The sequence below is a fragment of the Sinocyclocheilus rhinocerous genome, unplaced genomic scaffold (assembly GCF_001515625.1).
Source record: "Sinocyclocheilus rhinocerous isolate Xijiao unplaced genomic scaffold, SAMN03320098_v1.1 scaffold2091, whole genome shotgun sequence".
Taxonomy (NCBI): Eukaryota; Metazoa; Chordata; class Actinopteri; order Cypriniformes; family Cyprinidae; genus Sinocyclocheilus; species Sinocyclocheilus rhinocerous.
Genome location: NW_015632714.1, coordinates 237,431 through 251,562, shown reverse-complemented (window position 1 = coordinate 251,562; position 14,132 = coordinate 237,431). Strand labels below are relative to the sequence as shown.

Genomic DNA, 14,132 nt, shown 5'->3' with positions numbered 1-14,132 from the left:
TTAGTCTCCGCCCAATGGGCCTCTGTTCAGTTCAGTGTATCCGTGTACAGTGAAACAGATTTCAACAGAAACACAGACAGCAGTGAAAACAACATCACTGTCATTATACTCTATTAAATATTAATATTTTTAAATTAAATAAATACTTCGCTGTCCTCATTAAACTACTGAAGATTCGTCACAGATCAACGGTAAGACACTTTAATGTCTGTTTACTTTAAGTAGTTTCCTGACCGGCTCCAACTGAATAACAGACCGGTCTTTGTTAAAATAGCAAAATACTTATTTTCCCCTCATACTAGCATGATAACTGTTCGTCGGTATACGACGTTTATTCATTGCGTAATTGTTGTTTTCATTTAATCCTGCAGTTCGCGGCTAACCAGCTAATGCTAAAGGCTTTGTGTTTGTCAGTTTAACGAATTAAAACATTTACCCGTCATAATGCAAACATAAAGATGTTTAAGGATGGTTCAGTGGCGTTAAATAGTTCATTATTGATCTACAGGAGATCATGACACTGCCAGGTTCATGTTGTCAGTCGTTTTAACGTTACTCCAGTTTAGGAAGAACAACAAAAGCTGCATCAGGTTTCATGAGTTTGACTGGATTGAGTTCAGTGCATCTGCAAAATATGGTTGCCATCATGTCATATTTGGGAAACATTTCACGTTAGAATCAGATCATATTAAGGACCATTTCATGTTTGGGATTATTAGGATCATCGTGTGTATGACCATGGCTATGTCTCGTTTAGGATGATGCATCTTGTGGTCATGTCATTAAATGAACATTAGGATCAGTGTTGCCAAATAAAAAAAAGTCACAGCTACAAATAGAAAGTGGCTAAATTTGGCGACAAAATCCCCAAATTGGCAACACTGATTAGGATCCACAAGTTATAGACCCTTGATGACTGTTGCATATAGATCCTTGATGACAGTTGCATATGAGCAACTGTAATTAATGATTTTTTTAAAAATTCAAATTAAAAATCTATTTAATGACCTGTTTTGTCCATAATATTGAGCTTATACTGTAACTGACATATACCTTAAGCATAAACAGTGTAGACTGGTGTGAATAATAAAATTCGGAATATTTTAAATAACAACATTCAGGTTTTAAAAATATTTATTTTTTCTCCACTTTGGTTGTGATAAAGCCCCTTTTCATTCTCTTGTTTCATGGAATGCATCCCATTTGAAAATTAAATTAAGATTAAAATGTATTATTATGTAGCAGTTATACATTTGTCATATTTCCTTAATTTTATACAGTGACGTGTTTCATTTAAGCATTAGACTCTGTTGTTGTTGTTGTTGTTGTTTGTTTGTTGGAAAACTGTAGGAAGACATTAGCTCATTACCAACAGGTCAGCGTACCTGTTGTTAAAAAGTTTGGTGTATTTACTTAATACATATATACTTAGCAATTTTTGTTTTTTGATTGCTATAAATGAACCTATTAGAATTCCAACTGGATTGCATTTTATTTTGTGATTTGCTGGACTGATAAGCTGACCTTTATGTTCCACTGAAAGCACACAATAAAATGCAATCAAATGACCTAACTGACTCAGACGGTTTGTATTTAGGTCTTGCCGGCTGAGTCTAGCTGCACATGTCCAGCCAAGCCCTGTCATGCTGGAGAGAGAGAAGCTTCTTGAATGACATTGCAAGATCCTTGTGGAAGTGTTTCTTTTGAGTGGAAGCCATGACTGATTCCTGAAACATATGATTCAGAAACAAGGGGTCATGTTCCTTCTCCGTCCTCGAAGAACCGGCATGACTGTGCAACTTTAGGAGAGTTGTAAAATGGCAGTGCAATGGTTTAGTAATTTGGTAAACATACTGCGAGAGAGCAACGGGGTTTGATTTACACTTATCCCTTTTAAAAAAACGGGGGGACTTTCCCCATGAATGGCATACATAGATTTTAAGCCGTGTGGTGTTGATCACAAAGACACCCCACATGTGTGTCCAAAATAAGATCAGGTCTAACGATCTCTTTTCTTTTCTTCCACAGTGTTTGGTGTAGTGTCTTTGAGTTAAGCGACTCACTAATATTTGCAATGGAGGAGCTTCATATCCATTGCCTGAAATGTGTCAACCGCCGATGTATGATAAGACCAGAGCCTAGCATTTCCTGTGACCTCATGGGTTGCCCTCTTGTATGTGGGGCGGTTTTCCACTCATGCAAACTGAATGAGCACCGCTTGCTGTGTCCGTACGAAAGAGTCCCGTGTCTGAACCGTGGATTCGGATGTCCATTCACCCTAGCCAGGGTCAAAATAGCACAGCACCTTGAAACGTGCCCAGCCAGCGTTGTGTGTTGCACTATGGAATGGAATCGATGGCCAGTGAGTTATGCAGATCGTAAGTCCTACGATAACTTGAGTAAGGAGGTTTGTGACGTGGAGCAGCTCGACATGGCTTTGGCCCTCCAGGATCAGCGAATGTTGCTGGAGTCGCTTAAAGTAGTGACCACTGTGACAAAAGCTCTGGAGGAGCAAAATCAGGACAATTCCAGCCCTCAGGATTCAGACCCGGAAAATGAATTAATTGAAACAGACAAGGAACCGTATGGTGGACCTTACACAATTTCAGTGGAAAACAGTAGAAGCTTTGCTGCCACTTTGGACGTTCTCCGTAGTGCAAAAAATATTGACTTGATTCTGGAGAATCCTGATGGTGAACAGATGGAACAGAATGGAGGTTGCAACAGTGTTAGGAATGGTGATGGGGACTTTAGCAATGACACAAAGGAAAGTGACACTGATTCGGATTCAGATCTGGGAGCAGTAGGTGGTGCTGACTGTCCTTTTCCAGTAGACCCAGAAGATGAAAGAGATGATTGGCTGGAGAACAGTGGATGCGGTGAGTCTTCTGAAGATGAAGGCGAAATGAATGGTGGGATAGAACTCAGTGGACTTCATAATGAAGGGAACACTGACAGCCAGGTTAGACTTGAAAGGGTCAATGCCTCTTCAAACGTAAGGCAGGTTTTACCTGATCATTCCATACCTGTTCTAGCACGGGAGCCTGAAATAGCCCACTTGCCCCAACTACCTCTTCCTTTGCCCATCCCTGTGCCTAACCTGATGCACAACAATGTTCTGCACCATTTGCCTTTTAGAATTGAGGACCGATGGCTGCAGCGCAAGTTGGAGAATCTCCAGGTACTCAGGGGAATGAACTTGTTTACTATCAATGGGCGAAGGACTCTGTTTTCCGACCCCTATTTATTCAAAGCCAAGATGGAGGACAAGGCGGTGGACACGTCGGACCTTGAGGTGGCAGATGATCCGATGGGTCTTCATGGCATTGACCTCATCACCGCTGCTTTGCTCTTTTGTTTGGGAGACTCACCTGGAGGTAGGGGCATCTCAGACAGTCGCTTTGTAGATGGGTATCGAATTGACTTTGGCACGCAAACCTTCTCCCTCCCTTCTGCCATACTGGCAACCAGCACCATGGTAGGTGACATTGGCTCAGCATCTGCCTGTGACCACGCCAGTCCGCAACTCTCCAACCCCAGTCCATTTCACACCCTCAGATTAGACCTTGTTCTGGAGTGTGTGGCACGTTATCAGACCAAACAGCGTTCAATGTTCACCTTCGTATGCGGACAGCTGTTTCGCAGGGATGAGTTCTCCTCTCATTTTAAGAACGTCCATGGTGACATACATGCTGGGCTTAATGGTTGGATGGAGCAAAGGTGCCCATTGGCGTACTATGGATGCACCTACTCACAAAGAAGGTTCTGCCCTTCGGTACAAGGATTCAGAATCATCCATGACCGACACCTGAGCTCCTTTGGGGTGCAACCTGGGTTAGCAGCTTATCCCGATGAGCCTCTATCCAGAACTGACACCTGTCAGTTCAGGTCCCACTGTGACCACCTTAGTGACCTGCCCTTTGAGTTACTCCAGCACATTGCGAGCTTCTTGGATGGCTTTAGCCTGTGCCAACTCTCCAGGGTGTCTCGCACTATGAGGGACGTGTGTGCCAGTCTTCTTCAATCCCGTGGCATGGTGGTCCTGCTCTGGGAGAAGACAAAGCGAGCTGATGGAACCTCATCCTGGCAGATAAAAGACAAGGTAATCAAAGAGTATTAACCTTGTTGTCTTGAAGCACCAAGCATAAAAAAGCCATTTTTCACAATCTAATCTTGCTGATGTTTTTCATTTTAGGTGTGGCGGTTCAGTACGGCGTTTGACACTGTGAACGAGTGGAAGTTTGCCAACATTTCCAGCATGGCCGACCACCTCAAGACGTGCAAGTTTAACACCATAGCACGGAGAGAAGAGGCTGTCCCACTTCCATGTATGAGTTTCACAAGAGAACTTACAAAAGAGGGACGCTCTCTACGTTCAGTGCTTAAACCAGTGATATAGACTGTAGTCAAAATTCAGATGAGGATTTCATTTTATAATACAACATGCCTTATGTGTTTAGGTGAACCGTGGGATTGGTTTGGAGACATAATCATTAAAATAAGAGCCTCAACTTAAACCACTTTTGGAAGAGATGTTTTTTAATAAACAATATCTTCCTGCTGTAGTGATGATGGTTGTGCTGTCTTGCACTTTTGATACAGTATATTCAGTCTTTTTTTTACAAATTCATTGCTTTTGTTGAGATATGTAGCTTCAAGCCAGAAACACTGAATTGTTAAATGGTGATGACCAAACGGAAAACCATTGTCTACATTTTTGTAATGCAGGAATACACAATCCAATTATTTCTATCATATAGATCAGTGATCCTCAACTGGTTTTACTTTTGGACCCAAAGTTACATTGAACATGAAATGCTGACCATATACAATACTGGACATAACCCGTCTTTACTGTTCCCTTGGTCTTTTTTTTTTTGTTACCATACATAGTTGTCCTCCTTGAGGATGATGTCAAGCAAATTGTCAATTTTTGGCATTTCATTCAGTACATGAATTTGCTCCAAAATACAAAGTTTGATTAGACAATGTGCAAAAGATATAGAAACTGTTTTCTCTTTACAAGTCCATTTATTTTACTATCCTACTTATTCATGGCTATATGGTTCATTTCATTTGATCATTTGCTTTTTTTTTTTTTGCCTGCTGTTGCAGAACAGACCTGCAAACCATCAATTGAGAACCACTGATGTAGACTTTAATCACCTGATTTCTCTCTCATTTAAAAGTCTATAAATGACAGTCTTAGATATTTTTCTTCTATCAGTTTGTCAGAACGAACACATAACAGTTATTTCTCTGAGAAGCATTTATAGTATCCAGTTTTAGCTGTATACATATACCATATAACATATACTACTTGATACTGTCACACACAACACTTCCAGTGGTCATCCTGAAATGTAAATGTACTTTATCTATTTTGATGGCATGTGCTGAATTATTACTTTTTACAATCTTCCTGATTGTGAGTCACTGCGCAAAACCTGCAGGACAGGTACAATACTGCAGTTGTAGCCTGTTTTTGGTTGCACATGGTAACCTTCTCTGTCTTTCAGGGGTTTAACATCAAGCATATGCCATTATAGACAGTTTATCTGTGAGAAACTTGACGTGAGCTTGTGATTCTCTTCTACTTTTATTTGTTGAAAGTCAAGTTTACAGTTCCTAAAAAGTTATGTTTTACTGTAACTCTTTTCAGGTGTGCAGTTACAATGTTTCAGATTGCTAACATTCTGAAATGTTGCAATATTTTCATCTGAAAATAAAACAATTCTCTCGACCTTTGTTTAAGGGATTAGATGAGTGATACGTTTTACTGTATGTGCTTTCTGTGAATTTTGAGTATGACAGTCCTTACATTTGTGTTGAGTGATGACAATAGAGCAATATTCTGAAACATTTGAGTTTCTGAATAATCTAATTCTAGCATCTTTGAAAACTGAAGAGTCATAAAATGCTTATTTTTAAAGAATTTATCAGAGTTGACATCAGTCGATGTGCAATGTGTTATAATGTCTTTGTTTGAGTGATATTTTCCCCAAAGGAACAAAATGCATTTATATATTGCATAAAGCCTTGTTTCTTTTTTTGAACAATTGTGATGTTTGAATTTATTTAAATATATTTACTCTAGGTCTTCCAGCCATATGTGTGTATATATATATATATATATATAAATAATAGTATGAGGGAACTCAGGTTTTTAAAGAAGAGTTGTGGAAAGGTTAGGTTAGATTATTTACTGTGTGGTTTCCATTGTTTTTTTGTTTTGTTTTTAAAGGAAGTGTACAGTTAATTTACTCCCCAAACCCTGACATTTTTGTAATACAGTTTTCATATTTGCGATTTCATATGACCTCATGCATGTTAGTTCTCAAACCCCTTTTTCTATTGTAAATAATCAAAACGTTTGTCCATCCAGGTTAACTAACCTAAACAGTTGTTTCACATCAACAGTTGTATCATTATTTGCATTTATATATATATATATATATTATTTAATAAAGTGTGAGAAATCCAGGTTGCCAATGTGCCGTTTTATTAGGCTCCAGATATGCAGCCAACCAAGTGTCAAATATATAAAATAAAGTCGTTAACCAAAGTGGGCAGATAAATTAATTTGCCTGTGTTACATCAATCATGTAATGGGCGGATAATGCTTTGCTTCACTAATTACTTGGTAGTTTTTTAAGCATTTGCATATACATTTATCACTTGACGTGCATGATGTGGCTTTGATTTTACAGAATATATTTTATAATAACATCACTCTATTTTTATGCTTGTAAAGTGTTTTACCTCCAGGTGGTGCTGCTGTATTCAGAATCAGAATATGCTAATCAAAAAAGCAGGTCTTTTGCACGATACATTTCCTGAGAGATACAAATTTGTTAAAGGGGTCATATGATGTTGCTAAAAAGAACATTATTTTGTGTATTTGGTGTAATGCAATGTGTTTATGCGGTTTAAGGTTCAAAAAACACATTATTTTCCACATAATCGGCAACAATACTACAGCGAGAATAAAAGTTACTCCTTCTTTCTTTGCGTTAACATTTGGGCGGCGTTATGCAAATTTTCCCAGATCGTGACGTAGGTATGTGGGGGCGTGTTAGAACGAGCCGTTTTAGGTAGGTGTGGCTGGTTGAGGTTAGTGGGTCTGAATATCTCTTTGGATTTGAGACTTTAGTCTTTGCAACTTTACAGATCTTCTTTATGCACCAAGAGCTTGTAACACTCCAAAGAGAAAGGAAAAATTGAAATCGCAGCATATGACCCCTTTTAATAAAACAATTAATTTGCTTCCTAAGAACAGTGTTTAATGTTCATTAAAGTTGGGTTTGGCTTTTGAGTAGCCTATTGAGTCACCATTAATGAGGCCATACTTGTATAAACAAATACTTTACGTCTCCTTTTCAGCTTCTATCTCAGTATAATTTCGCCTCTGCACCGAAACATACACATAGACGGTGAAAAACCAAGATAAATGTCCTGAATGGATCCAGGGCTGAGGGGCTGGACTGTGGTCAGGTGGGCTCATCTGCTTCAGTAACCTTAATGGAAATTGGCTTTTACAGCAGAGTTCTCAGAAAGGTTTAGACAGACAAATAATACACCCAGAACCATCACCACATTTCTTAAGCTAAACAAAGAAGCACAGCTTTCTGGTGCAATAATGTTCTTCAATAAATGATGCATGCCTTCATAATAACTATCTTCACAGAGACTATGGATATATCCTTAATCCTTAAGGAGGTGCGTGTTTTTAGCAACAAATATTGTCTGCTCTGCATTGTAATTAGTATCATGTAATACCGTAATTACCAATTACATAATGAATGAAGGGTTCCTTAAACTATTACCCCATTAAACAGCCATTAGAGAAAAGTTTCCATCATCTCCTAAAACAAACGAGAACATTTAATGTAATCTTTAGAGATGTGGGCGGCTTTAATAACATCCTGGTTAAAGAAATAGACACTTTTCAGTTTGCAACATTGTAACTGGAAGGAAAAAAACAACAACAGGAAAACATCAGTGTAGCCCAGACAATAATCAGACAAGAGATTAAAATGGCATCCTGTTCAAAACATCCTTAATTAATCACGCATTATTGATATTCAGTTGAGTTTGAGACTGATTATGAGTAATCTTTTAATTAAATGATGCCTAAACATGGCTTTTAAAATTCATTATCAAAATCTGATTGAAAATACAACAGAAACATCTGAGACAAAAATATATATTTATTACAATACAGCTTTTCCAGTCAAATCCAAAGAAGTTTAACGGTGACACAGAAGCTTTTCAACAACAGCAGCAATGCTAAGGTAATTAACAATATAATTTTAAGGATTTGCTGAGACACCAAAACACACAATGTAGTGTCATATGTAAGATGCACACAGCAAACATATGTATGAAACATATTTTGGAATAAAGATGGAGGAGACATCTATTACATATCCAATATCAATGGAATCAGAAAAGACGCACTCCACTTGTGTGATTCCTTTTCACATTCTTGCTGCTTTTGCCCTATAGATAGACAACAGTGCAGCGCAATATGTAGATGAGTTTACAACAAATTAAAATGAAAGTTCCTTGATGGATTTGTTTCTTGCAAACACGCTGCATTTCACTTCACAAGATGATAATTGATGGACAGGTGTGGATTATTGTGATGTTTTTATCAGCTGTTTGGACTCTCATTCTGACGGCACCCATTCACTGCAGAGGATCTATGAGTGAGCAAGTGATGTACTGCTACATTTCTCCAATTCTGATGAAGAACCAAACTCATCTAGATCTTGGGTATCTGTTAGAAACTTGATGTGAGCTTGTGATTCTCTTCCACTTTTATTTGTTGATGGTTTAAAAGTTAAGTTTACAGTATGTTTTCAGGTGTGCAGTTAGTGTTTCAGTTTGCTAACAGTCTGAAATGTTGCAATATTTTCAATCTTGTTTAAGGAATTAGCTGTGTGATATGTTTTACTGTATGTGCTTTCTGCAATTTTTGTTGTGTGATGACAATAGAGCAATATTCTGAAACGTTTGAGTTTCCGAATAATCTAATTCTAGCATCTTTGAGAACTGAAGTCATAAAACGCTTATTTTTAAAGACTTTATCAGAGTTAACATCAGTCGAAGTGCAACATGTTAATGTCTTTGAGGGGTTTTTTTGTTGTTGTTGTTGCCGAAGGAACAAAATGCATTCATTTATTGCATCAACAGTCTGGGATCTTTTTATATTGTTCTATTTAAATATATTTACTCTAAGTTTTCCAGACATATATATCATTGTATGAGGGAACTCAGGTATTTAAAGAAGAACTGTGGAAAGTTTAGGTCGGAATTTGTACTATTTTTTTCCTTTTTTTTTTTTTGGAAAGTAAGTGTACAGTTAATTTACCCTCCAAACCAACACTTTTTTTTGTAATACAGTTTTCATATTTGCGGTTTTATATGACCTCATAGTTCTCAAACCCCTTTTTCTACTGTAAATAATCAAAATGTTTGTCCATCTCTAGGTTAACCTAAACAGTTGTTTCACATTAGTAGTTGTATCATCATTTGCATTTTTTAAATAATATTTTAATTTAATAAAGTGTGAGAAATCCAGGTTGCCTGTGTGCCATTTTATCAGGCTCCAGATATGCAGCGAACCAAGTGTCAAAGATGTAAAATAAAGTTAAGCAAAGCTGGCATAGAAATTAATTTGCCAGTGTGAAATCAATCATGTAATGGGTGGATGGTAGTTTTTTAAGCATTTAAATATTAAAAGTATACTAATAAGTAGTGGATCCACATTTATCACTTAAGTGCATGATGTGGCGCTGATTTTACAGATATTTTAAAATAGCGTCACTCTATTTTTATGTTTGTAAAGTGCTTTTCCACCAGACGGTGCTGCTGTATTCAGAATCAGAACATGCTAATCAAAAACCACAGGTCTTTTACACTGTACATTTCCTGAGAGAAATTTGTTAATGAAACAATGAAGTTTCTTTCTAAGGACAATATTTAATGTTCATTAAAGTTGGATCTGGCTTTTGATCCTCCCTCTCCTCTTCTTTTTTGAAAACTAAAATATGATCACCCTATCTCCGTATAATTTCGCATGTGGGCCGAAACATACACATAGACGTGAAAAACCATGATAAATGTCCTGAATGGATCCAGGGCTGAGGGGCTGGACTGTGGTCAGGTGGGCTCATCTGCTTCAGTAACCTTAATGGAAATTGGCTTTTACAGCAGAGTTCTCAGAAAGGTTTAGACAGACAAATAATACACCCAGAACCATCACCACATTTCTTAAGCTAAACAAAGAAGCACAGCTTTCTGGTGCAATAATGTTCTTCAATAAATGATGCATGCCTTCATAATAACTATCTTCACAGAGACTATGGATATATCCTTAATCCTTAAGGAGGTGCGTGTTTTTAGCAACAAATATTGTCTGCTCTGCATTGTAATTAGTATCATGTAATACCGTAATTACCAATTACATAATGAATGAAGGGTTCCTTAAACTATTACCCCATTAAACAGCCATTAGAGAAAAGTTTCCATCATCTCCTAAAACAAACGAGAACATTTAATGTAATCTTTAGAGATGTGGGCGGCTTTAATAACATCCTGGTTAAAGAAATAGACACTTTTCAGTTTGCAACATTGTAACTGGAAGGAAAAAAACAACAACAGGAAAACATCAGTGTAGCCCAGACAATAATCAGACAAGAGATTAAAATGGCATCCTGTTCAAAACATCCTTAATTAATCACGCATTATTAATATTCAGTTGAGTTTGAGACTGATTATGAGTAATCTTTTAATTAAATGATGCCTAAACATGGCTTTTAAAATTCATTATCAAAATCTGATTGAAAATACAACAGAAACATCTGAGACAAAAATATATATTTATTACAATACAGCTTTTCCAGTCAAATCCAAAGAAGTTTAACGGTGACACAGAAGCTTTTCAACAACAGCAGCAATGCTAAGGTAATTAACAATATAATTTTAAGGATTTGCTGAGACACCAAAACACACAATGTAGTGTCATATGTAAGATGCACACAGCAAACATATGTATGAAACATATTTTGGAATAAAGATGGAGGAGACATCTATTACATATCCAATATCAATGGAATCAGAAAAGACGCACTCCACTTGTGTGATTCCTTTTCACATTCTTGCTGCTTTTGCCCTATAGATAGACAACAGTGCAGCGCAATATGTAGATGAGTTTACAACAAATTAAAATGAAAGTTCCTTGATGGATTTGTTTCTTGCAAACACGCTGCATTTCACTTCACAAGATGATAATTGATGGACAGGTGTGGATTATTGTGATGTTTTTATCAGCTGTTTGGACTCTCATTCTGACGGCACCCATTCACTGCAGAGGATCTATTAGTGAGCAAGTGATGTAATGCTACATTTCTCCAATTCTGATGAAGAAACAAACTCATCTAGATCTTGGATGGCCTGAGGGTGAGTACATTTTCAGCAAATTTTCTTTTTTGGGTGAACTATTCCTTTAAAGCAGACTTTGCATTGCTCAGAACTGATTGTCATGGTGAGAGATGTGTACATTTTTATCAGTGGCATTAAAGCATGACGGCAGTCTCTCTGGGAGGAAGTCACGTGGGGTCTGATCGGCGAGTGATCTGTCTTTACGGTCATCCTCTAGCGAACAGCTCACGGATAAACAAACACATCTGCACTGCGGTCGACTCCAGCTCTTATCAGTTTGAGGAGCAGAAGACAGCGATGATAAAAGTCCTGTCACACTAAAGCGGCATCAGTCATCTCGGTGTGGGGTGTGAGATGCTCTAACATGGGTGATGTAAGATGAAATCTCATGCAAAGAACTCAAACTTCAGATCCCAGGCCACCACTATCTCATCTGATTGAAGAATCTCATGTGAAGTTGCCAAAAACTTCCTCAGATCTAAAGGAAAGAGGGGAGATTATGAAAGATGGTTTCTGGCACAGTTTCTGGTAGTCGTGACTTTTTCCCCCACAATTCTGAGTTTATATCTGGCAATTCTGACTTTTTTCTCAGAATTTCAAGATATAAACTCAGAATTCTAAAATATAACCTCAGAAAAAAGTCAGAATTGCAAAGAAGAATAGTCTGGATTGTGAGATATAAACTCTCAGTTGCGAGGAAAAAAAGTCAGAATTGTGAGATAAAAAGTCACAATTATTTATTTATTTATTTTTCACTTTTTTTTATCTTTTATTCATTGGTGGGACCAAAAAAATAGAATTGCGAGATGGAAATTCAGAATTGTGAGACGTGAACTCGGAATTGCATGAAAAAGATTATGAAATAAAAAGTTGTAATTTACAAAAAGTTGTAAATTATGTGGCGTAAACAGGCTTCCATAGTAGATACTAGATTAAAACTTAAGTTTGAAAACTTAAACTGTATAATTTATATTATCTGCCTATAAAACAAATTATAGAGCCATATAAGTGCATAAATGCTGTAGAAATGGTATAAAAATATTTTCTTGCATGCACACATTCGACACATAGGCTGTGTCTGAAATTGCATACATTCTAAGTACAGTGACGTGACATGTGGCCAAGTATGGTGACCCATACTCGGAATCAGTGCTCTGCATTTATCCCATCCAAAGTGCACACACACAGCAGTGAACACACACACACTGTGAACACACACCCGGAGCAGTGGGCAGCCATTTTTTGCTGCGGCGCCCGGGGAGCAGTTGGGGGTTCGGTGCCTTGCTCAAGGGCACCTCAGTCGTGGTATTGAAGGTGGGAGAGAGCACTGTACATTCACACCTTTGGGTTACGAGTCCGACTCTCTAACCATTAGGCCACGACTTCCAAGTAGGCACTTAACCAAGTAGGCACTTCTTTTGTAATTACTTAGAGACCGCTCTATAAAGTATGAATGTGTGTAGTATCAGTGTAATCCAGATGTACTGCATTCATCATGTTGTCATTGTCATGTGACCTACCAGTGTCAGTTGTGTCGCTTCACTGCCATTCACAGATCCTCTGCCGTGGCCTCATGGGAAAGTGTCAAAGTGTCCATTTGATGCGCAATTCAGAATCTTGTCTGAAATAGTAGGTCATCTGGGTACTTTTTGCCTATTATTTTATGAATACTGTGAATTGGGACGTACTACTCTCTTTTCACATACTGTTTTGGTCTTCTGTATTGTAGGGAAGCATGTGATTTTGGATAGAGCCATATAGTAGCAGACTATATGAAGTTGTTTTGCTAGCATTCATGAGGCATCAGAAACACATCAGTGGCCCTCAGCGTGTATCAGGTGACATGATGCAGGTACCTGTCCACCTCCAGACTCTGAGAAGGTTCCAGCTCATTCATCCTCATCATCATCTCAGTGTCGGATGAGCTCTGATGTGCACATGGAGCTGCTCTCTCACCAGTCTGCGTGTGGATGTCGTCTGCACTACTGCAAAGATGGCCATGATGACAGATCATTTTGCATCCTCTTTTACATAATATTGTCATCGTTTACATAATATTGCATTTTGCATAATAGATGATGTCTAATTCATTAGCAGTGACATCAAAGGCAAGCATCAATATTGTTATTGCTCATATTTATGGTTAAGGATTTCAAGAAACCTTTTAGCCTTATTGTATAAGAGTTGCATTCTATTCTATGCTCAGATTTAGAAATTGAGACCTATTTTTAAATTTGATTTCAGTGCAAATTAGTTTAACCCATTCTTCTGTAGTTTAAGTTTAGTTTTAGATTTTACATTTTTAGAAAAGAAAAGAAAAATCATAAACCTATGCTGAAAAATGACTGGTATGATGGCCAATCAGTGGCATGACAGACAACGAATAAAAAAAGTTGATCTATAATAAGGCGAATTAAGGAAAAGTAAGCAATAAAATTAAGTTGTTAAATGCAAATGCCTTTAGTTAATTTAAATAAAATAAACTTTCACTGAAATAAAATAGAATTTTTTTTTAAAAATTTCTCATTTTCATTTAGTTTAACTTGATGTAATAAAAACAAACTAAAACAAATAAAAATGAATAAACACTATAGACATATTTAAAAGGAAAAAAAAAAACTAAATTACTGAAACGTCAAACAAAATGAAAACCGAAAATATAAAAATATAAACAATCAAAATAT

At 37.3% G+C, this 14,132-nt stretch overlaps 1 protein-coding gene across 1 annotated transcript; it reads left to right on the top strand.

Annotated features, from left to right (window-relative positions):
- The first annotated feature begins 58 nt into the window (after positions 1–58).
- Positions 59–6,022, top strand: LOC107742757 (F-box only protein 30-like). The gene is made up of 3 exons (XM_016555793.1): positions 59–191; positions 2,029–4,102; positions 4,196–6,022. The coding sequence occupies exons 2-3, from the start codon at positions 2,075–2,077 to the stop codon at positions 4,397–4,399; spliced, it is 2,232 nt and encodes a 743-aa protein (XP_016411279.1). The 5' UTR covers positions 59–191; positions 2,029–2,074; the 3' UTR covers positions 4,400–6,022.
- The last annotated feature ends 8,110 nt before the right edge of the window (positions 6,023–14,132 follow it).